General features: G+C 40.9%; 3 protein-coding genes across 17 annotated transcripts in view; 1 reads left to right on the forward strand and 2 right to left on the reverse strand.

Moving 5' to 3' along the window:
• LOC134813452 (uncharacterized) overlaps window positions 1-25269 on the forward strand; it is an 84024-nt gene that overhangs the window by 9461 nt on the left and 49294 nt on the right. The gene's annotated exons all lie outside the window — the stretch shown is intronic.
• LOC134812983 (transcription factor SOX-9-like) lies at window positions 994-15331 on the reverse strand. Of its 2 annotated transcripts, none has more exons than XM_063820620.1 (9): window positions 14981-15331; window positions 13858-13956; window positions 12633-13628; window positions 3775-3903; window positions 3330-3518; window positions 3009-3131; window positions 2761-2855; window positions 2443-2623; window positions 994-2312 (listed from the first exon to the last, which is right to left on the reverse strand). In XM_063820620.1, exons 3-9 carry the CDS (start codon window positions 12798-12800, stop codon window positions 1980-1982), a joined length of 1218 nt encoding a protein of 405 aa, XP_063676690.1. In that variant the 5' UTR covers window positions 12801-13628; window positions 13858-13956; window positions 14981-15331; the 3' UTR covers window positions 994-1979. The 2 variants fall into 2 exon arrangements, with proteins under 2 accessions (XP_063676690.1, XP_063676689.1); XM_063820619.1 differs by having other exon boundaries at window positions 994-2315.
• Window positions 18774-25269, reverse strand: part of LOC134813446 (dynamin-like 120 kDa protein, mitochondrial) — a 32925-nt gene continuing 26429 nt past the window's right edge. For all 14 annotated transcript variants that reach the window (XM_063821229.1, XM_063821238.1, XM_063821236.1 and 11 more), the window contains 6 exons: window positions 21213-21398; window positions 20686-20898; window positions 20357-20492; window positions 19903-20096; window positions 19493-19697; window positions 18774-19379 (listed from right to left, as the gene is read on the reverse strand). In XM_063821229.1, coding sequence (XP_063677299.1) covers window positions 19204-19379; window positions 19493-19697; window positions 19903-20096; window positions 20357-20492; window positions 20686-20898; window positions 21213-21398 — 1110 coding nt within the window. In that variant the 3' untranslated portion in view covers window positions 18774-19203. The remainder of the gene's footprint in view (window positions 19380-19492; window positions 19698-19902; window positions 20097-20356; window positions 20493-20685; window positions 20899-21212; window positions 21399-25269) is intronic.

A 25269-nucleotide genomic window follows, 5' to 3' on the forward strand; every position in this document is an offset into this window, starting at 1 on the left:
ACTACATAAAATCACTGAGACAAGAACAACCATAAATAAGGAATGACAACAAATAATTTGAGTGTTCACTAACATTTACATTATTTATATTGCTGTCAATCGATATTATTACGTAAGCCACCTAATTTTACATACCAGCAAATTCATGGAAAAAACGACACTTCAAACCTCAAAAATATGATTAACAATCGAAACCAGAAACAGCTGCTTATAATGAAGTTGCACTGCTGAAAGATGTATGAAACAGCGATAGTGAAAAATCGTGATTGATAGAAGCTGGAGTAGAGTTGAATGGTGAAGGTTTTCTAAGTGTACGTATATGTACCTTGTTTTTGATGAAGCTTTAGTGGGACACGAATGGATGGAGACATCCTGATCCGGTAGATTTCCACAAAATGGTCAACCCAACAAAGACTCGGCAGTAAACCTGAAATTGTTAACGAAAGCACAAATTGACCATTGGCGATGAACTTTAAGTTTTAATCACTCGAAATTAACATGCTATACCTTTGATCATGAATCACAGACTTTTAATCGAGTAAATAGTGTAGTCAAATATGAAGTATAGAATAACTGAATAAGGTGTTATTAAGGCTAGACGTTAACTAAGCTTGAAGCAAACTACTGAGGGTATAGAACCAGCGCAGCACTCCTGACAAAACCAATTTTGCAATTTATCCAATGCGAAAATACGTATTAACAGTTAAATGAAAAAAGTTTGGGCGAGCGATTTAGTGAGCGCGAAAAGAATATGCAGCAGCATTTCTTGTTATATATTACTATTGGGGTTGTAAGACTTTGGATCATGGGTGATAAGATACTTTTAATTAAGAATATACGGAATATACCTATTTCTTTAACTAGTAATCTAATTTCTTTAATACTTTTTATCCACACTAATTATATTTATAGCTCATAACTGAATCACTATCAGTTTGATTGTCGACGCGATTTCAATACTTCAATATTTTTGTAAGAAATGATATAATGTGATTATCAAACTTTGAAAATTTACTAAAATGTAAGCATGTATAAAACGTACAAAATATTTTATGACACAATTATCGAAAATTCTCATTTCATCCTCAATTTAAACATTAATTTAACCTATACACCACCTCAGAGTGACACAAAAGTAAAATTATATTCACATATTATTTCATGTCAACTTAAAGTTGATACAAATCTTACTATATAATAAACTGTATTCACTGAAGCTTATTATTGTCTAATATGTAATAATTTTCTATAATAATAACACTAAGAACTTCTAATTTGAGATTTTGAGGAGTTACCGCTATTTTTAATTTAACTACAGGATTGTCAAATATGCGCTACGATTCTTTAAAATATGTATTTAGATTAACAGCAATAAATACTAAGTTTAAAACTTATAATATTAATATTACTCGATTGAGTTATAAATTGTTATCGCACTGTAAGAAAAAACATGGGCTAATTCATGGGAATTTATTTTAAGTTGTGAGGCACTGCCCAAAAACACCCCTGATACTCCAATAGAAATCATGTTGATCATGTCCTGTCCACTCATGAATCCAAGAAATGTTTCTTAGAATGTATTGGTCGAAAAAACCTTCATTAATTTAGATTCATGAGGCAACCACAATTAGCATTATTCGCCGGGTATGAAAAGCAGGAGCCTAATTCATAATTAATTTTGACCGTTAAATTTCCTTTTTTTTGTTTTTTTGTTGTCAGGGGCCGTTTTTCGTGCAAGCCTCACGTGTTTTAATCTTAAGTCATGAAATAATGATTTTCCGCAGGTTCTAAAAAAACTTAATAAATATTAGTATTACTTAATCAGAACTGCATACACAGATAAAGTTTTCGAGACCTGTGCCCATATTCAGTATTCACACCAACTTAAGTAATTATCATGTGATTAACAATCAACTGGATCAATTAACAGTTTGTAATGTAATAACAGCGTGTAATTAACGTGTTACTACAGGTGCTTATCATTTAGAGGTGGAATTAGGGTCCTGGCCATCTTTGGGCAGGTACATATCAAATTCGTTAACATCAATGTCCTTGATATCATTAAGAGAGGACAGTGCGTCTATAACAAGCTTGCTCTGGTCGTGTGGGGACGCGTTCTGTTGCTGTGCGCTCATGACGTCACGTGGAGAGGAGGTCACGTGGGAGACACGTGGTGTGATCTCCGGAGCTCGTGTCACGACGGGGGAGAGCTGCGGAGGACGAGAGGTGGTGGAGACTGGGGTGGAGACCACGGTGCAGGGGGCTGGGGAGGCGGTGGTTTTCAGGGTGAAGGAAGGGGACGTTACTGCTGACTGCTGAAATTATTTGCAGGGTTAAGAGACCAGCCATATTTATGGAGTTGTTATCAGAAGGGAACTGTAACAGAAAGTTACACTTAATACACGTGGTAATTTGAACTGTAACAGGTGTTACTATCCTTACCTGTACAGGACCCCCTGGGTAGAAGGACTTATGTTCCACTTTAACAAGGGGAGGCTGCTCGTAGGGAGATCTGCAGGGGTAAGAGAGATAGCTAGCTCCTCTGGGGAACAAACAACTGCTGCTACTGATCGGTGGGGCTGGTAAGTGGGATCTAAATACCGGGTCGTTCGGTCTCATGTACCTGGGACAAGAAGGAGGTTACAATGGCAAATATAGATTGTGCTTTTAATATTAATTCTAATATTGTACACTGTTGCTATATCTGTGAATGACAAGAAATGAAGAGTTATTTAAATAAAGGTTGATCTCTGAACTAACCCGGCGAGTATAGAAGGAGAAGAGTAGACAGAAGCTTCAGAAGCTAAGAATATTCTGGAACTGGGGAGTTCTGTGCAGGAACTGAGGGAAGGGCCCTTAGAGGAAACAGAGTGTTAGCTTGTTGTAACACACTATTAACTTAGCAAAAATAATTTAAATAGCTCTTACAGTTACAGTTGTGACTTGCGAACTCTATCCAAAAATTGAAAATATCAGCAAAAGAAGCCTACATTCTACAAGCAGCTCACCTCAGAAGAGACGGGGTTGTTAGGGAAGGAACTGACCGGGCCACGGTACCGGAACTGACAGGGCTGTCGGGAACTTCCGACCTCACTTCCGGGAATGGTACTGTCCGGGGACATGCACGCGTTCTAGAGGAGCAGGATATGTTAATATGATGTTTAGTAGGATAGTTTCAATGTGAATTATTGGACTGTAAATAGAGAAAAGAAGGGGTGATACTAGCTTTTAGGTTATAAAGACAATTATACATTCTACCGTTATGTAACCTATTACTTGCAACTACTAGATAAGATAAGACACTAGATAAGAAGCTAAGTTCCAGGCACCTGTTGTGAGATAAGAAGCCTTGTATTAGCAGTAAAGTCGTGGTCCGGGTTAAGTAGAGCTCTCTTAGCTAACGTCTCTATTTCGTGGGGGAGTCTCTCTGTTGGTCTCTTCAGGTGCTTCCTCTTTTTAGGACGGTACTTGTACTCTGGGTGTTGCTTCTTGTGGATCATCCTCAGTCGCTCCGACTCCTGGTCGTGTTCGTTTATTAGTCACAGGATGAATAAAAGCTAAAATTTATTAGGTTTCTAAGAAGTGTTTGTCAGAAGTGGTTTATTAGGTTTCTAGCTGCCGTTACTTATTATGAACGACCACAAACCACTTAAGACTGACTGTGAAATTAAATGATTAAGACAGTTTACTTGTGGTAAAACAGATAATAGTTAATAAAGAATGTCATTGAATAAGAAGGAACCCAACATTCCTCATAAGAATTTGTCAGCTCACCTTGATGTAGGGGTGCTTGTCAGTCTCACTCAGCATTCTCCACAGCTTCCCGAGTGTTTTACTAAGCTCGGCGTTGTGGAGGTCAGGGTACTGATCTGCCAGCTTCCTTCGTGCACTCTGTGCCCACACCTGTGCAATGGCTTGTTAATCGGGTAATTAGTTTATTGGATAATTAGGTTAATTGGGTTAATTATTTTATCGGATAATTGGGTTAATTGGGTTAATTAGTTAATTGGGTTAATTAGTTAATTGGGTAATGAGTGAGTTGGATATCAGGCTAATGGTGTTTTTAAGACGTAAAGATCGCGTGAACTAAATATATGATGCAGTAGGAAGAGTAAAATGTTACAGTCTTGTTAATGTTACCAGGACGACATGAGGCCCCGTCTAAAGTGACAATCTGACAACATTACTGAGCACTGACAAGATTTACACACCTCTGACAATAAGGCAGAATAAATTAATGATTTCTCTCGGAATATGGTGACATTTTCCCGTAGACACAAGTAACTGATCGATTATAGACGGTGAGGAAGGGAGGTGGAGAGAATGAAACTAAAAAAACCGGACCTATTCTACTCCAGACAAATCGGAATTTAACCGGGAATAAATTGGCTCAATTTCAGATGTTCGACGGAATGATACTGTCACTGGATAATTCCGGTTCTAATTTATTTCTGGATTATTTCTAATGGAGTTCAGATATTCATTTCAGAGAAGGAGAATGGGGGGAAGAGTGCTGCAGGACATGATAGTGCTATGATGGTGGCTCGATCACAACATCAGATTTCAGGAACATGTCAGACTCGTCCCATTCCGCCAGACAACAAGACAAATCAAACTTTAGAAAGATAGGGAGAGAAAGGGAGAAAGGGGGACATTTAAAATGTTTTGTACGAGTGTAAAAATGTTACTAAACCTGTGGTTGGAAAACATTGCTACCAACTAAAAAGCAAAGCCAATGAAATATGACGTCATAGCACGTGAAATCACGTGATATAGAACAGTGGTTGAGAAACACGTGATGTTGATTGGGAGCACGTGTCAAGTGACAACTTCACCCGCGCTCGTGTCTGAACCGACAATGTACTCACCCAGTTTATACTAGATCTCTGATACAATCCTCGAACTACACGCCTTCAGAGGTATTAACAATGGGAAACCAGGTCTCAATGTTTCTAAACTACAGCGGACACTCCCCCGCACTCAGTTATTAAACGTTACAGCATGCACAACTCATCCCGACCAGCATCGGTCATGTCTGGTAGTTTTTAAAATTAATTTCAAGATCTAACTCAAGTTGAATCATTGAGTGATAAACTGAAGGGTCGCAGGCTCTCAACTCCTTTTCTTCTGCAGCTGTGGTTTATTCAGTGATCTACATATCGTGTTTGTTAATATTTAGTGTGATGACCAACAGGATCTTTTCAAAGTTATTTTGAGGATTTTTACAGCCAATTCTTTCTCGTCTGTGATATAGATGTCCGGTGTTCAGTTTATTTAAACTTGGTAAATTGTAAACTTGATAATTTGTAACCTTTAAATCATGTTAATTGCCCCAAACTGATTAATCAAATACTCGACATAGTTTTACTGTTTCTATTCAAACTGTTTCCAACGTCGCATGCATAACAACCTAACAGAGTCTTCAAATTTCAAATAAAATAATTCCTAAGCTCTCTCCAGAACAGACTTGTTCAGAGCACGTGATAATATTAATTTTAGTTCTAAAAGAGTTGAGGTGCAGTTAGTTCACACCATCTTCTCCACCTATCTGACAAGTAAAAGAGGAGTATGATATGCAGTGCACGCGTGCCAACCTTCACAGTACATGACACTTGCTCCTTCATAAACCAAGTAGACGTGTCAGTGTCAGTTGACATGTAACATGATGATCATGGTAAGCAGGAGCGAGCTCGGCACGCGCTTGTAATCCCGCTCAACATTTGCGTCTACATTTACAGATTATTTCACAAATATCTGTCTATATTAAGATATTGAAGTTGGAAGAGGTGGGCGGGGGTCATTATTCCTCGTTAAAATATGTACCCCCACGGTGTTGAAAGTGTTATTACTATAACACTGTATAATATATCCCAGTAACATATCAGTACTACTACGAGTAACTGTGGGATCAGACTGACAGTGTCTGGAGCTCAACATGAAGTACTATGAACTGTACAAACATCTGACAATAGCAGGTAACTGACAGTAGAGTGGTACGGGAAAAAGAAAGAGAAACCAGAGAGAGAGAAAGAGAAACAACAGAGATAAACGTTGGGTGACTGGTAGGTACTGGTGTCTTGCAAGTGTCTGGCACTTGGTCAATGACTCCATCTTGTGATCCTGGCAGTGCCAGTGAATATAAAAACGTCTACAAGACAGGGAGTATGCTTGTAACAAAAGAAGCAAGGACTTCTAAGTTCTATTGTTTATAAGTCAACAGTCAACTTCAAACTTGCTAAACACAAGGAACCATCCTCCAATAACCCACCAGTCTCCCGCTCTCTCCCACCGTGCACCACCTCCCACCGTGCACCACCTCCCGCTCTCTCCCACCGTGCACCACCTCCCTCCCACTATCCCCCCACCGTGCACCACCTCCCTCCCACTATCCCCCCACCGTGCACCACCTCCCTCCCACTATCCCCCCACCGTGCACCACCTCCCTCCCACTATCCCCCCACCGTGCACCACCTCCCTCCCCCAGCCCCCCACCGTGCACCACCTCCCTCCCACTATCCCCCCACCGTGCACCACCTCCCTCCCACTATCCCCCCACCGTGCACCACCTCCCTCCCACTATCCCTCCCACCGTGCACCACCTCCCTCCCACTATCCCCCCACCGTGCACCACCTCCCTCCCACTATCCCCCCACCGTGCACCACCTCCCTCCCACTATCCCCCCACCGTGCACCACCTCCCTCCCACTATCCCTCCCACCGTGCACCACCTCCCTCCCCCATCCCCCACCGTGCACCACCTCCCTCCCACTATCCCCCCACCGTGCACCACCTCCCTCCCCCATCCCCAACCGTGCACCACCTCCCTCCCACTATCCCCCCACCGTGCACCACCTCCCTCCCACTATCCCCCCACCGTGCACCACCTCCCTCCCACTATCCCTCCACCGTGCACCACCTCCCTCCCACTATCCCCCCACCGTGCACCACCTCCCTCCCACAATCCCCCCACCGTGCACCACCTCCCTCCCACTATCCCCCCACCGTGCACCACCTCCCACTATCCCCCCACCGTGCACCACCTCCCTCCCACTATCCCCCCACCGTGCACCACCTCCCTCCCACTATCCCCCCACCGTGCACCACCTCCCTCCCACTATCCCCCCACCGTGCACCACCTCCCTCCCACTATCCCTCCACCGTGCACCACCTCCCTCCCACTATCCCCCTATCCCTCCCACCGTGCACCACCTCCCTCCCACTATCCCCCCACCGTGCACCACCTCCCTCCCACTATCCCCCCACCGTGCACCACCTCCCTCCCACTATCCCCCCACCGTGCACCACCTCCCTCCCACTATCCTACCTACCAGCTCTTTAATAAGCACAGTATCTCCACAATAACGCCCTTACCAGTTGAGTATCAGTAGAAAAGTGAAAGCGGGGGAGGACTTCTCCTCCGTCTCTCTGTAACAAAGTGCCGACTATAATCAGACACGGTGACAGTGTATTCGTGTATAGTCAGGGGTGTGTCGTGTATAGTCAGCCGGGAGTACTCCTCCCCCTCCCCCACCTCCTCCTCCTCCTCCCCTCCCCCGCACTGTATAACGTGTAAAGTCGCCTCCCTCCCCCGCTGTCTGCCTGACAAGCAGTACATCATGTGTGGCACTCTGCTCCTCAGGTGTGAAGTTAGCTGGATCTCGCTGTTATTATCTATTATTATCTATACAGGTGATCAGTACAATGTCAGGGACCAGCCCTGAAGTACAATGTGTGGGACCAGCCCTGTGAAGGTGTGTTGCTCTATACAACACTCTGTATTGTTGGAGACCGCGGAAAAGGGGCCGATATTAGATGGTAACGTAATACTGGCGAGGGCTCAACATGCGTGGGAAGTGTGATAGCTCAGTAACATGTGGGGAGTATAGCTGTAAGAAGCAGTTTTGATTGTTGTGATCGAGGGAACGTGCTCGAAAGGTGATATCATTTTACCACATTATTTTCATCTCAGATTCTTGGAAACGGTTTCAAAGCATGGCATCTAAATCCCAACGGATTCTAGTCAAAATTGTAATAAACAATATTTAATCCTACTCTAAAAACTCTTGCAATTATAAAATAACACGAAATTTAGCAAGAATACACACATCTAGAGCCAAGAGATTCAACTGTATAACCAACATTCTCTCCACGATACCAATGTTTTACTCCCAAGATGTTGAGACTATTCCCAGTCCTACAACCCTCCTCCTCCACTCTATTTCCTCCTCAACATCACTAGGTTACTAGTGACTAGTTGTCCAGCACAACACTAGTCCCAGTATTCCAGAACTACCAGTCTAGTACCGCCACCAGATCCCTGCCCTAACGTCTCAATTACACTTCTAATCTAATGATACCCTGGTCATTGACTGGACAGGACCTCCTGTCTTTACTAACAAAGGAAGTGTTTCAAATCAGGACTACTTAACAAGCTCTTATCCGGGGAAATAAACGCACTAAATGTAGGTGCTGACTGCAAAAGTAGCTGTAGAGATACAGATCTCCTGAAGCAGCAGTAAGTAGTGAGATCTTTACTCACCTCCCTCCCTCTCTTCTAGCCAGTCTGAGATTATAACGAGGTAGTCTGAGTAGAGATTAGATTAGAAGGGGGGAGAGGAGCAAGTTTCCCGGTAGCTCCATCCCGTCTGGAAGCGAGCTGAAGTTCACTGCTCACTGTAGCCAGACAACACCCCTGCTTCACCCTACAGAACCCTTACATCACTACCAACCAGTGGCGGGACACTCTCCCCTCGTTCCAGCTCTCTCTCTCTCTCTATAAGTCTGTGGTAGCTAAATATCAGCTCTAGTCTGGATTATAAACTGAACCTAGGGCGGATTAGTAATAGGGCGGAACTGAACTTAGCAGGCTACGTTGTACGACCTAAACCGTTCACACTACTTTATTTGAGGAGTTAAAAGAGGGCTATCTCTTTGTGAAGACTACTCTTTTGATCTGATAATACTAAGTACAAGTGATGATCTAGCCAGATAGATAGACCTGTGTGGCCCCGGAGTTATGCATATGGGACTTTAGTTTATGAGACTTCAAGTTATGGGACTTTAAGACGAGCTCACTGCTCACTGCTCGCCAGAATGAGCAGTGATGAATTAACCTTGTACAGTGACCAGTAAGGTGAAGAAGTGACTAGCGAGATAATATAAGAACGTCATGTCTCAGGAGGGTTTTAAGACTAATAGATCCTGCTGATCTGTGACCTTCACCCCCCAGAGGAATGCAAAGTGACAGCTAACTCCGATCCTTTGCCTGCAGACGATAATGTAATTGCCAGCAAATCTGTCAAAACATTTATCAGCCGGTCTAAACTGAAAATGTTTGCAAAACTCTGCGGATTAACCACACGTGTCAGCTGCCAGCCTATCAGAAACCAGGAGACCGTCCAAACAACCAATCACAAACCAGCTAGAAGTTCAGGTAACCAACGTCTCTCACTTAGTAGTGGGGCTCTTCTCCAAACAACGTCTTTCCGGTTCGAACACTTCCATTTAGTTTGGCAAATATGCACAGCATTTCGTCACAAACTGAAATATAGCCGGAATCCAGGGAGCCAGCCTAGCTTATTTCATGCCAACTACCGGCCTTCAGACCTATCGCTAAAAATAGACCCTCAAATATCCTAAATATAAGTATAACATTTTGCCGAATCTGCGCGGAGAGTTTTTACATATTCCCATTGCAATCTGAAGTATCTGTCAATTTCGAAACTGAATCTATTTCGCTTATCGAATAAGACAAACCTCTAATTGAAATAGTAGAACCTGTTTTAGTACTTATAACTCCAGTACTTAGTAATAGTACATCTCCCCGCACAAATCAGCAAGTTTACACCAATCCTGATGAGAACAGCTAGAGTCTGTACCAGGCAGCTATAAGAACGGGGTCGACCTTGCTTTTCCCACCAGACTATATATTGTAACGGAAACTGATGTTTATCAGAACACTTGGCTACAATTTGGGAGTTAATGGTTTGTTTTTCTAAGCTAACTGGATCTAATAAGAGTGCTGTGTCAACTCTCTGTGTTTATTCAGCTAACTCTTCACATCTAGAGCTACTGGTGAGAGGTATGAAAATACACGCCTCGCCCATCCTGGAGTACCAGCAATAACTATCAGCTATAAACTATCAACTGCTAATCACAATAAATATAATTAGAGATTTTATGGCGAAAAATCTGGAAAATTCGCGTTTTGTGAGCAGAACGGCTGTAAAATTTTCGCGTTTTGTGAGATCACAAAAAAACTTTGGCGATAAGTTAGTCAGTTGGCGGAATGCAGCTTTATTTTGTAATGCCTAATAAACATGGTCACCCTATTCCCTAATATAAACGTTACGATTAGTGTATTTTTAGAGAGGGACACCGGGCAGCTGCACACAAAAGTGAAAACGTTTATTTTGACCGGAGGCAGCTGCAAGACAAGTGAAAATATTTGTTTTGACCTGACTCTCACAGTCCCCTCATCATATTAATTCACTGCTCCACTCAGCTGTATTTTTCTGCAGTCCCACATCCTAATCAGGGTCCGTCCCAATTAATTTGCCATTTATCCGGCGATGAAGTAAGATATTTGATGAAATTTGGGAAATTGGATTTTGTTGTTGCCCACTTCACCGATCGAACAGTGAACTGCCACATTTGGTAATGGGACACAGTGATCGCACAGTGGTCAGTGGTGGTTGCCATTTGATCACGAAGGAAATTCATTAACCCACTAAGTCACACGACACACGATCTCCAGAAATTCACACCAGAAGTGGTCGAACTAATCTCAATGTAGTGCAGGTATACTCCACCTGATCCAATTTTCTCCAAACTAATTAGTTTTATGAGACAGTATTATCAGAAAGTTATGCGCTTCTCTCCAGAACTGTCAGAACACCAATGTCCCGTCTTATCGCGTCACAGATAACCAATCCGTCCGTTTGATTGCGAGTTGACGGGACAAGTCAGACCTAGAGTAGGCTGGCTCGTTAAGGTCAGACCTCTCTGCAGAGCTTGTTGGGTAGTCTATCGGGGAACTAAGGACCCGTAACTACTTTATAGTAAATCAATTAACCTTTTGTTGGAATGGATGGAGACAGTTGGTTAGGCCACCACAACATAAGGGTCACATAAGCCAACCAGCTGCAGAATTCGGGACGAGAGCCAATCAGCTGCAAGTATTTGAGACGAGAGCCAATAAGAAGGCAGTATTCGGTGGGAGAAGAAAAAGAGTGTTGTTAGAACGCAGGGTCTGGAGATTAAGGTTCAGTCTAACTACTCAGATCAGATCCCCAGCTGACGGAGGTACTATAATTCAATACTGTCGCATACCCACCTACCCCTAACCCAGCAGGGAATCTCCTAGCTAGTTAGTTCCCCTTCTCTTCCTACTCCCCGGTATTGTATTTAAGCAGATGGCCGTAACTAAAGTAGACGCGTTTCGACGGAGCTCACGGTGAAACTGGTCCCGGAGTGGCTGCTGCCCACTAACGCACAGTCAGTTCCAACTATCCAGGACAGAAACACATCTAATTCTCACTAGACGAACACTAGACGTGGTGTCTCAACCAGGGCCAGGACGAATACCTTGACCACCCCAGTGCTCGCTTACTGAGTACAGAGCAATTGCAGGGGGTCTACAGACCAGTAGCATCTCGTCTAGCCCACACTCCCCCCGACAATCTGTAGTCTGATCTAATGGAGCCACTCTTCCTTTCAGTCGTTAATTGGAAAACCAATCCAGATAATGTGATCAATAGAGCTGTAGCCCTGAGCTGTAGTCCTTATCGAAATCTAATGAGAACCTCCACTATTATTCACCCCCGCTTAAAGATCTGGAGGACAAAATTACTGCATTTTATTATTCGAAACTAAATCTAACAAGGGACAATATTTCATTTGATGGCATGAGTTTGGAATAAAATCAAGAGGACTACCACGGGTTTTATACGCTCAAAATATTGAAGAATTATGATGCATAAAGTTCGAACGGAATATAAAAAGCGCCATCGTATTCACAATTTATCAACGCGAAAATTACTGCCGATTCAATTTTTAACGTCTCAAACTCTTAAAACAAAACGTACCAGTCGTTAACAAGAAGTCAGGAGGAAAAGAACTAAAACAGTAAACTTACCCAGGATCGCAGAACAAATCCCTGATATATATAAGGACAGGGCTATTTTAACCCGATCTAAAAGTGACAACAAATCCAAGATGAGGCCTGGACCAAATGATCGGAAACCCTACTTATTGATATAATAGTTGTACAGCTGAACATCTAGATGGTGGTGTGTAACTGTTCAATAATTACAGGGACAGTCTCTGTCTATTTAAAATATTCAGAACATTGCACCTTAAAACGTGAGTATAGCCACTGCGCTGGGTAACTTGGTACCTAATAGAGCCCTCCTTAGACAGGCTGAAAATCCATATAAATCTCAAATTAAAGCCCTCCAAATAAGTGCCCAGAAAACTCTGAGCGGTGAAGTAAGGAGAAAGGAGACAGGATCCCGACCAGCTAACGGTGAAATAGGTGAAACGATCGATCGGATTGCAGGATTGGGGCGAGATTTTACTCAAAAACAAGTTCAATTAAAAGTGTAGAAAGCTGATAAAGCAACAATTCTTACCATGAATGCGTTCATGGGTCGTTTTACATGAGAGATGTCCTCAGCAGGGGCTGATTTTTGAGGACTCTGGCTAGACGAAATCGCGGAGGATCTGATGAAATCGTCAGAGGTAGTGGACTCAGCGCCTCCTAGCGTGTAGGTAGGACTTGTGCTCGAGTCTGCCATCATCGAGAGAAGAGAAGTATTGTCAGGTGACGGTGATCACGAAAACAGCAGGTGAAAATAAACAGAGACTGTACAAATCAAGAATGTAGAGGCGTAGGAGCTCGGTGAAACTATAGCGCTGAGTCACGCGCTGGGTCACGTGTTACGTTACGTCACGCCGCTCTCCACCAATGAGCGAGCAGGATGAGCGTGGTGAGCAAGAGCGGACGAGACATGTAATAGCGGTCACGTGAAGGTCACGAGGGTCGTTGTGTACTCGGGTCCTCTATGAAGCGAGCATGTTAACAAACTCCGGGCCCAGGGAACAGTGAAGTGCGCTTTCCAGTTAATTGAGCCGGCCTGACCAGATCCCCCAGATAATTTTAGCACTTGTTTAGAAGTCCCACAGTCCCATCCACAACAACACTGCTAAAAAGAAGGTGGTTAAGTGGCTTCTGATTGGTCCGATGAGCTGTTTCCAGTGTTCTGATTGGTTGCAATTAGGACAACTCCGCTTGCCCTCTCGTTAAGTTTTTAAGCAACAAAATATCTCCCAGACAGTATCCGTTAGTATAGGGATGTAATAAAGAACAAATGTTCCATAGGTCCAGAATTGTTCAGAAAATATCAATATCAATGAATATGGTCAACAGTCATTCAACATGGCATGTTTCCTTCTGTTATCGAGTTACATGATATGTTTCCTATTTATCTTAATTAAAACGCAGTTCGATGTTAGAGTTCTGATTATTTGGAATCCGAAGTTTTAAAGTCCTCTGAGTCCTCTGAGTAGGAGTTTGAGTTTGAGTCCTATTCCTGCCAAAGCTGATCAGATTATCTTACGATCACGTCCTGGAAGGTAAGGTCACCGTTTAAGAATACTAGAAGATTTTGCTTAAAATTGTTCAATAGTAAGAATGAAAGGAAATCTATCGATTTCGCGAAATTGTAATTCCTAAAGTCCTTTTAAAAATGGTAAACAAATTTGCACAATTTTACTAAAGGTTAAATATAAATTAGAAAAGTACAATATGAGGATAAACTGGAGTGGTTTCCTCTGCAGAAGAGAAGTAGGACTAACCACATGTTGAGAATACCGATCTACTGCAGTGTGGGTGTACAGTGCATGCAGGCCGCTAAGGACCAGTCAGGGGTACTAGCACCATCCAATAATATCCATCTGAAAACACAACAACTTATCATATGTTAATAAAATCTCATAAATTCAATATGGAGTTTCGGGTGCATTTCCAAGAATTTATTTTTAAATTCTTAATACAATATACATTTGGTATAAAATAAGGTTAAGTTCGTGACCCTAAAATATAGTTGTTAGTCAGACATAGCCTAAACCAGCAACCTTGTCCAGACAAGGAACCAACTCAGACTTAATAGAAACAGATTGATTGCAACCTAGGTTCCGGCCTGGAGTTAATAGAAACATATTGATTTCAGGCAAATTGTGCTGACGCTGTGGGGAGGGTCCTGAGAGTGGAGAGCGTCTCTCCAAACCGAACAAATCACTCACTTTCGGAGGAATCCGACTACAAACTTAATGATCTGTTACCCTTAGTCTAAAGATGAGCATCCTAATTGCATTCTTATAGTTTATTCTGAACTTTTTCTTATTTTAGTTTCAGGATGGAAATATGTCGACAGGTCTGACAGGATGAGTTCATCTCAACTTAAATTATTTCTACTGTACAAGGTGGCTTCCAGAGTCCACCCAGACAGTTCATCTTGAAGAAAAATGAGTCCATTTTCAAAATATAATAAACAAGAAAACATAGTTTAAGAATTTGTTGCTCCAACATCACATACTAAAAACCTTAAAATAGCTATGAATTTTCAGAGAAGACTAGAGCAAATATTTCTTGATCCCGATATCATCTCCTAAAGACATGTGATATCATCTATAAAACATCGACTAATAATTCACCTCTATCACTATTTATTTATTGTATTTTTCATTTAAATACTATTTATTCAAATCTTTGTAATACTTTAATGTTTTTTCTCCACAACAATACTGTATTTATATTAAAAGTATTCGAAAAAATGAAAGCTCTATTGAAAAATACATTGTTGGAATTATCTGAGTAAACCCTATTGAATAGCTTCACATATCTGTATTTTTATCTCCATTATTTCGGTGCCAATAAGTACAATGATCAAACAAGTCGATCTAACGCTAATTCTCGCACCTGTGTTTTATCTTAAACAGCTGCCCTCCCCCGTGTTTTAGCAAGCTGCTCACCATCTCTCCCGGTCTGTATAACGCCATATACGGTCATGTCACGTGAGTTCTCTCCTTATATGGTCAGGTCACGTGAGAAGTTGCGCCTCTTGTTTGTAACAAGAGGTCAGCTGATGCTATCTTTGCTTGCCTCCGCGCTACCTGTTTCCAAATCGCTCGCTCTCGTTGGCATGGTTATCAATCTTTTGACTGACCAGTGCGATCCTTGATGCTTTAAAGCCTTCATTCTAGAACAAAATATCGTGGTTAAAATTCAGCAAGGAAAATAATAGTTCCAGATCAGATCATGATTTTTATCATGAATTCCAAATATTTCAATATCATTCCAGGAAATCAGACTAACAAAGACAAAGCATAAAGTAATCAGTAAATGAAAATGTTGAGGGGTTATACTTTAGACTTAGTACATAACATTCCATCATTCCCAGAGCTGTGTTCACAATTTAGCCATTGTATTGCCAACTCTGACCCAAATTTTCCAACAAGGTCCCCCATCTCTGGTTGTTGTTGTACGTCACAAAATACCACAACTTCCTCAAACACGGCCCCTCAAAGCTCATAATACTAGTTTTGTTACGTCACAGGATCCCACCAACATCGTCTAGCTTAGGGTACGAGTCTCTGTGTCCTACAATGACGTCCAGTCACTATCTTTAGTTCCTGCGAGCTGCACTGTTTGCAGCAGGACTTGTATTTCTACTTTCCAGACGATGAGGTCCCCCCAATACACGGGCCAAACAAACTCAATAACACGTGATGGGGAGAGGAGGAGGAGGGGTTGTCGTCTGTAAACTATTAACAACATTACACGACGTGATCTTATCTGGCTGGATATATCTCACAGCTTTATGAATCCAGCTCAGTGATTATACAAGGTGTCGGATGACTTGGTGTTTACATACTTGTAGGTGCTAATAACGTCATGGTGATGTTAGTTTGCTTTATTTTATATCAATTTTTATTAGTTTGACTGGATTTCCTAAAACTCCCTCTCGTCTGACAGTTGTGTAATGAAATACAGTGGTGAGTGGTGTGGTGAGTTCCGCTATCTGAGTATCAGTCATTACAAAGTTACAATAAGGTGTTCTAATGAAGTAACAAAGTTAACTTACAACTACAATATAGCAGTCAGCTATCTGAGTTGGCCGTCAGAGTACAAACACAGGCGGCTATCTCAACGAAAGGGAGAAGAAAACAGAACTAGTAATCCCAAACTAAAAGAGGATCGCGTGGACAAAGAACAGTGAATCCAGATCACTCCTAATGTAATTACCATCTATCAACTAACTACCTTGTTAGGCTTTTTGAAAGAATGATGCGATTTTTGAACAAAACACTATTGAGAGAGATCGTTAGCGACCAGTACATCTTACAGTACTTCACAGATCCCATTGCAGCAGAGTACGCTTCATGAATAGCAGTATTCATGGAGTTACAGCGTATTTCCAGTGTAGTGCAGTGCAACTGTAGTATATTGAGGTAGTCAGTAGTGTTGATCTGTTCAGTTTCATTAAGCCTGGCACTAGTCAGTGTGTTGTAAACAATCGTGTTTAGTCTCCACATCGCACCCTGATATTTTCCAAATAGTCCGCTGCTTAAAGGGTTCTAATATATTGTGGTCTCATCACTATCATCGGACACTCAATAGCTTTTAGCCGGTTCATCAATCTCTAGTGGTTAAATATCATTTCCAATCAGGTGGTATGAACTCTGATCTCCGTGTCACAGAACTTAACCAGAACTTCAAGGACGAGGTTGAGAGGCGAGAGCAATAGCTGTATTTTAAGAGAGCAATAGCTGTATTTTAACCTTATTTGCGCAAAGCTTGTAGCCGATGGGGTTCCTGGCCCCCTACTCCTTTTTTAGCCCTGAGTTTTGCCAAATTTGAAATATTGCAAAGTAATGTTATTTTTTAATTATCTTTTGGCTCATGACAATTTTTATAAATTTGAGCCAAATGACGATGGCGTAGAGAATGTCTTACATTTCGTTTCCCCGATCCTAATCATTGGCGCTGAAAACGAATATGGGACAGAAAATATAGAAGGAAAGGAAAGTGCGTTCGCATGTTCTATCAATTCACTTGATTGCCTGACTAGCGATTACTGAACTATCATTTGTAGAACAAATGATTACAATCAACTAACATAACAGAATTCCAATACTCAAGACTGAAAGTTGGAACTATGAGTATGACTCTACAAGAACTCTCCACTGAAGGACCTAACCAGCCCCTAAATCCACTACAACAACTCTCAACTCTACCTGAGCTAGCAAGAACCACACACGAAAGGGAACGATCAAGCTAGTGAAGTAGTGAAACTGAAGAATACGATCATTGTATTATAGAGTTGTGAGAAGTGGTCAATGGGCTATTGTCAACAACAATAGCAACAATACGAACACTATTAGCTAACTCACTGTCTTATTCTATAGGCATTGAAACTACGTACACATTAACACATATTACTTACTAAACTCCCCCACCCACGCGGGGGCAGGGTTGAGTCTCTCTCAATGCCTCCTTTGTCATCCCCCTGCCTCCTCTCAATCAGACCATTGTGCCCACGTGTTTAAACCTCTTATCTACCTTATCACTCTCATCTACACGCTCTACCATTGTTAAACCTGGCTGACACTCACACGCTCTTATCATGAGTCATGAAGAGGCGCCGTCTATCAGCCCGCTTTTAAATACGCACAAATAATCGCTATCAATTACCCATTGAGCTGGCCTACAGGATAGTTTTAACTAGCATTGCGTGGGCTACTTGATGCTGATATTCAATTAATCGACAATGTTCTATCAGTCAGCTATTCTATCAGCTTGCTGGCCACGTCAATTGCTCATACAAATGCCCAGATCTGAGTCAGTTAAACAATTCTCCGATAGTTTCAACTCCATCTGCTGATATTAATGCCAAGCAATGACAAAAATATCAACCACTTAAGATTATCCTTTTATTAACGTTAAAAACCTAGAGAATACCTTTTAACCGTTTTCAAAGTTTGGAAAGTTTAAGGGATCATCTTGGAGAAATCAATTCCGATATCTGAGCTAAGGGTGGTGTCTGAGAACAGAGAAGCGGATAGATTAGACACGATTTGAACAGTGACACAACTGTGTGATAAAAAGTGTGGTCAATGGTAACATGGTTAACATGGTAACAATGGTAACATATCAACAACATGATCAGAATAATATAGAAAATACATTAAAACCTTGACTTACAAAAATATAACTAGAACCATGAACTCGTGGCAACTGGGCACCGGCTATATTAAATAATCGAGAGAGAAATTCAAAATTGTAGAAGATGGGCCAACTTTAAGTTTTCATATAGTTAAACCAGAGGGTTTTTTGAAATCCTGGCCTCGATTCTAACCTAACCTTTTCCCATCGTTAACACTTCGTGATTAATATCATTGTTTATTGTTAAACCGTATATTTTTATCATAAAATAGTTTTCAAACCTGGCTGGGAAAATCAATAAAGAATATTTATTTTAACATATTAAACCAGTATGATGAAACATTCCATTCTTTATAAATATTGTACTTCTTTAACCAGAAAATTATCATTATCAGATTATAAAGAGATTTCCCAGTTTATACAAACTATACCAGACAATTATATGATACAACATCTTGGACGTTTTACTTAACATCTTAAAGCATGGAAATGATCAGAGGCTTATTTTTTATCAAAAACACTGTACTAAGAGATCAAACATTAAATATTAACAATTAACTTAGACACACATCATAGATTTAACTGGATGGAAATATCACCTATTATAAACTATTAAACATCAAATAAAATTATTTATATCTAGAAGGTGAACCCAGTAAACGCCGCTTATACATCACGTGATAAGCTCTTTAATCAGCGAACCACCATTACAGTAAGCCTGAATGAAACATTACTGTGCGATTAGGCTGACGCCTGACATGTTGTTACCACTGCAGGGAATCAATGCTGCATCATGTATAAAAGTATCTTGTAGTCCGAATGAGCACTGAGATTGCGTCTAGTGACTTGTAGGGTGGAGGGTGAACTAAAGCTAAGTAAGATGAGTAGCTCCCTTATTCAGCTCTCAGAATAGAAGCTAAACTAGCTGCTAGGTAGCCTCACAGTATCTCAAATTAGAGTAATGTCTACAGTTCACATTATTGATCCTTATTTAGCTCCGCAATGAAGAGTTCCAGTTTGTCCTGTATACTTCTAACTTTCCTCAACTCCTCCGCTAAGTCCACTCTCTTTCCGGTTATCAGACGCTTCTTGTTCTCTTCGTCACGTGACAGTTCATCTAGGTACTGCTTCACTTCCTGTTCTAGTCTCTGAGCTGCGGGGGAGAGAGGATTAATTAATGAGGGGATTATAATAGGGGAGGAGGGAGGGTAATAAGGTGTGAATACTGAACACTATGATGTTACAATACACAGAATAATGGCAAACCCTCAGTGTTCATGATCTGTAGTCTGAGCGCGTTACTAGTAGTCTCCAGCATGCGGGTAGCTCTCCAGAATAACACCACATCGTTACACTCCACTGCGTTACACGCAATACTGCGGTGGTAGAACGCTTTGCGGCACTGCTGCGCACTTGATAGTGCGCGGGTCAGGAACGTTACTGCGTACAGCTTCTCCCACACAGTGCAAATCTGAAGATTTAAGGTATCAGAACAGATCGCGGTAATGAGATCGAACGGCAACTATTTCATCTATTGAACTATCAGAAACAAATATTTTCAAAGAGTTGCAGACAACTATAAAAACAAAAACCTTTTCAATATTGTTTTTTTATCAACTGCAACAAATAAGTTTGAAAGAATTAACTAACATTAAAAGCAGTTCCCAACTACTCACAATTTCGTAAGGCACGTCAACACCCTGGGTCTGTAGGTTTCTCCTCACTGTGGTCAGCTCATCATTCTCAAGGTGCTTACTATGCATCTCATCTGCTACTAGCAGTTTCTGTAGCTCGTTCTTAGCAGACACACACTGAGATTCTAGAGGAGACCTGCTCCTCCAACCTGTCCATCTCTCTGTCCAGGACGGGCCTGTGGGAACGTTGGTTAGTTAGTTACCTTATATGGACATATCACATCTCACGTGGTTTAGTTAGTTACCTTATTTGGGCATATCATATCTCATACAGTGGGTTAGTGATAAACCTTTATTTGGGCACATGGTATAACATAACTCCATTGAAACATTTTTGGTGGTACAGAAACAGCTTCAAATGATTTAATCTTTTACTTTACACAGGCAACATAGAACTTTGTTAAGATTAAATAAATTGTGAAATTACAGGACATACCAATACATCTCTCCAGATTATCGTTAGCTAAGTCTATCCTCTCTTTTAAGATACGTTCCATAAAGGATATAGAGTTATCCCACTGCATTTTATTGGTCACTGCAGTGTCCTCTAATGCGTTCTTCTGTATCACACTCTAAAATATCACCTTATTAATTACTTTATTAGTTAATACATGCTTCTTGTTCTAAAGTTTTTGAAAAGCTTCCGAAAAGTTTACAAACTTAACTGACCAATGATTGACTTCGGACTAAGCTTTGATAATAAAACTAGCAATTTATGAGATTGAAGTGACTTTATTTTCTGTTCACCAAGTTAAATTTTCTTACCAATCGTTTGAGAGCGGTGGATTGCCAGGCATGCTGAGCCTTGACAGTCTCCAAAATATTGGCTTTCAGAGGTTGGAACAAATCTCCAATCTCTCTGTCAGCTTTCTTGGTAGTCATGATGGTCTCCAGCTGCTTGAATAAAGTCTGCCACCCGACGTTGATAGCCATTTGGGGGAGTTTGTCGTCTGTCCAGTCTTTAAGGGCAATATCCACCTGCGGTACATACTATTTAACATTAATTTGGGCTGGACATAACAGAGGTAATATTGGTTTATCTGATTGCTGTATCAAACGGATGGTCTATTCTACAATAACAGAATACTCATCGTATCAGAGACATCCGTATACATATAGGGTTAATACAATTACTTCTTGACCCACACTAACCGATACCATCTCAGTGTATGGACATTTAGGAGCCGTTTGTGGATTGAAAATATCATGTGTCGCACAGTCATAGTACTAAACAAGGATAATCCACCAAACACATAACAAACATCAGATATATTGTGACCAGCTATTCATACTTTAGTGTTAAAGTTCGAACTGGAAGTGCACTCCGCAGCTCCAAGATAAATATCATCCACCACTTTTGGGTGGATTTCTTCCCACAAGTTTTCCTGCAGTAACGTCTCCCATTCAAGAGGTGTTGACTTGTGTAGAGCCGCTATGTCGTCTAATATGTCATCTTTAGCTTTCTCAAACAGGTCGTTCTGAAGAATATAGACGTTAGGATCACGGATCACGGGATGAATGTAGAGAAATCGAATATGGGTCGAATTGGGTTTAAGCATCAACATAAGTAATTAAGGGGTCGCATAGATGAGTGTATTGGTTACAGGATTTCACAGTCAATTGTTATTAAAATAACTGGGTAGATTGGGGCAATAGTGTGATAATCGGGGTGTAACATAGGGGGTTTCCATCATCTTAGCTCGGGGGTAAATAGGATATAATATGTATGCACGCTCGGAGTTGATGAATCCAGATTTTTGGAACATTTTTGGAACATTTTTGGAACATGTGCCAAAATTGTGCCAAAAGTGTGCCATGCATTTATTTGCCCTAATGAGCTCAAAATAGTGCCAAAAATAATTGTAAATTATGGATATATTTGCAAGCTAGGTCTAGGGGCCATCGAAAGTAGCATAACATTACCCAGGTTCATGGAATGAACGAAAATGAACAAAAATGAATATTGTCCTAAAAATGCTCAGAACGGTTTAAAATTGGTCGGAAAGTGTTTATATTAGTCCTAGGACCACTCAAACCAAGTTTGGGAATCACTGCATGTCTAGAACCGATGTTACCAATGTTCCAAAATGTTCCAATTTTGTCACAATAATCCTCCTGAGAATCCAGATTTTTGGAACATGGGCACATCGAAGTATTGGCTGTATTTAAGTGCTGGGAAGCCTCAATTCGGTTTTCTAAGATGGATATAGGTAAAAACTAGGCCTAAGAGCCATCAAAACTCAAATAACATTACCCAGGTTCATGGAATGAACGAAAATGAACAAAAATGAATATTGTCCTAAAAATGCTCAGAACGGTTTAAAATTGGTCGGAAAGTGTTTATATTAGTCCTAGGACCACTCAAACCAAGTTTGGGAATCACTGCATGTCTAGAACCGATGTTACCAATGTTCCAAAATGTTCCAATTTTGGCACAATAATCCTCCTGAGAATCCAGATTTTTGGAACATGGGCACGTCGAAGTATTGGCTGTATTTAAGTGCTGGGAAGCCTCAATTCGGTTTTCTAAGATGGATATCGGTAAAAACTAGGCCTTAGAGCCATCAAAAGTCAAATAACATTACCCAGGTTCATGGAATGAACGAAAATGAACAAAAATGAATATTGTCCTAAAAATACTCAGAACGGTTTAAAATTGGTCGGAAAGTGTTTATATTAGTCCTAGGACCACTCAAACCAAGTTTGGGAATCACTGCATGTCTAGAACCGATGTTACCAATGTTCCAAAATGTTCCAATTTTGTCAAAATAATTCTCCTGAGAATCCAGATTTTTGGAACATGGGCACATCGAAGTATTGGCTGTATTTAAGTGCTGGGAAGCCTCAATTCGGTTTTCTAAGATGGATATAGCCGTAAGCTAGGCCTAGGAGCCATCAAAGTCGTATAAAATTACCCATGGAATGACCAGAAATGAACGAAAATGAACATTCTTCTCAAAGTGCTCAGAATGGTTTAAAATTGGTCGGAAAGTGTTTATATTAGTCCTAGGACCACTCAAACCAAGTTAGGGAATCACTGCATGTCTAGAACCGATGTTACCAATCTTCCAAAATGTTCCAATTTTGTCACAATAATCCTCCTGAGAATCCAGATTTTTGGAACATGGGCACATCGAAGTATTGGCTGTATTTAAGTGCTGGGAAGCCTCAATTCGTTTTTCTAAGATGAATGTAGGTAAAAACTAGGCCTAAGAGCCATCAAAAGTCAAATAATAATACCCAGGTTCATGGAATGAACGAAAATGAACAAAAATGGATATTGTCCTAAAAATTATCAGAACGGTTTAAAATTGGTCGGAAAGTGTTTATATTAGTCCTAGGACCACTCAAACCAAGTTTGGGAATCTCTGCATGTCTAGAACCGATGTTACCAATGTTCTAAAATGTTCCAATTCGAGTGGTCTTAGGACCAATACAAACACTTTCCGACCAATTTTAAACCGCTCTGAGCAATTGCAAAGGGTTTACGAAAGAGTCATAAGGCCAATCAACAGACTATTCATTTACTGTACTGTTAAGATGGTTCGGTATTCTGCACCCCTCGTATCGGTTCTGGGCATGCAGTGATTCCATAAACAGTCAGACAGTCACACAATGTACACCCTATATTTAGATCACATCAGTTTCATTTGTATCACATCACTTCGTGTAATAGATGTGTGGAAGCAAATAAAGATGTGATCTGAATAAGGTGATCCGAGCGTAGCAAGGTTATCCGATCTTATTTGGTGTGATCGGATGTAGAGGCGTAAGATCAGATCAGGTCATCAGCAATAGGATTAACTTAGCAAGCTTGTTAATGAATAAGAAGAGAATAAATAGATAATTAAGTTATACAAATCATTTTCCCTCTCTGTTAACCACAACAACTACAACGACAATGAATCCCTTCACTAAATTGATGAGCCTACCTCTTTATCTACCAGTTCAAAGAAGCACCAGCAGTCCACCTCACTCAACCAACCCCTTCACCAGCAACCTTCATCCCTCAACCAACTCATTCACCACCAGCCTACCTAACGCAACCAACCCCTTCACCAGCAACCTACCTCGCTCAACCAACCCTTTCACCTGCAACCTTCATCCCTCAACGAACAAATACAGCTAATGATGTCAAAAATGTATATCAATATATTGGGGGATTATTAAAACCAAAATAGTTGCCCAATAAAATAATTTCTGCCTTCTCTTGGAGGTACGTGTGCTAATTGTACATAATTCTGAATGCAACTTTAAGACTCTGTTGAACGTAAATATTGACTCTTTGCCACCATTTTCTTACCATTCAGAGCGCTTTAAGGAAAATTTTAATTTTTGTTCATTTTCGTTCATTCCATGAACCTGGGTAATGTTATTTGACTTTTGATGGCTCTTAGACCTAGTTTTTACCTATATCCATCTTAGAAAACCGAATTGAGGCTTCCCAGCACTTAAATACAGCCAATACTTCGATCTGCCCATGTTCCAAAAATCTGGATTCTCAGGAGGATTATTGTGCCAAAATTGGAACATTTTGGAAGATTGGTAACATCGGTTCTAGACATGCAGTGATTCCCAAACTTGGTTTGAGTGGTCCTAGGACTAATATAAACACTTTCCGACCAATTTTAAACCGTTCTGAGCATTTTTAGGACAATATTCATTTTTGTTCATTTTCGTTCATTCCATGAACCTGGGTAATGTTATTTCAGTTTTGATGGCTCTTAGGCCTAGTTTTTACCTATATCCATCTTAGAAAACCGAATTGAGGCTTCCCAGCACTTAAATACAGCCAATACTTCGATGTGCCCATGTTCCAAAAATCTGGATTCTCAGGAGAATTATTGTGCCAAAATTGGAACATTTTGGAACATTGGTAACATCGGTTCTAAACATGCAGTGATTCCCAAACTTGGTTTGGGTGGTCCTAGGACTAATATAAACACTTTCCGACCAATTTTAAACCGTCCTGAGCATTTGTAGGACAATATTCATTTTTGTTCATTTTCGTTCATTCCATGAACCTGGGTAATGTTATTTGAGTTTTGATGGCTCTTAGGCCTAGTTTTTACCTATATCCATCTTAGAAAACCGAATTGAGGCTTCCCAGCACTTAAATACAGCCAATACTTCGATGTCCCCATGTTCCCAAAATGGTTACAAAAATCAAAATTGGAACCACCTTCACATCGGTTCTAGACATGCAGTGATTCCCAAACTTGGTTTGAGTGGTCCTAGGACTAATATAAACACTTTCCGACCAATTTTAAACCGTTCTGAGCATTTTTAGGACAATATTCATTTTTGTTCATTTTCGTTCATTCCATGAACCTGGGTAATGTTATTTGA

Source organism: Bolinopsis microptera, chromosome 3, assembly GCF_026151205.1.
Source record: "Bolinopsis microptera isolate Bmic1 chromosome 3, MBARI_Bmic_1.0, whole genome shotgun sequence".
NCBI lineage: Eukaryota > Metazoa > Ctenophora > Tentaculata > Lobata > Bolinopsidae > Bolinopsis > Bolinopsis microptera.

Coding starts and splice junctions, on each gene's coding strand:
- LOC134812983 (XM_063820619.1), bottom strand. CDS start 12,800: ATGATGGCAGACTCGAGCACAAGTCCTACCTACACGCTAGGAGGCGCT. Junction 3,904..12,632: donor GACCCATGAACGCATTCATG/GTAAGAATTGTT, acceptor GCCATTGCACAG/GTGTGGGCACAGAGTGCACG. Junction 2,316..2,442: donor ACCCAGGGGGTCCTGTACAG/GTAAGGATAGTA, acceptor AAATAATTTCAG/CAGTCAGCAGTAACGTCCCC.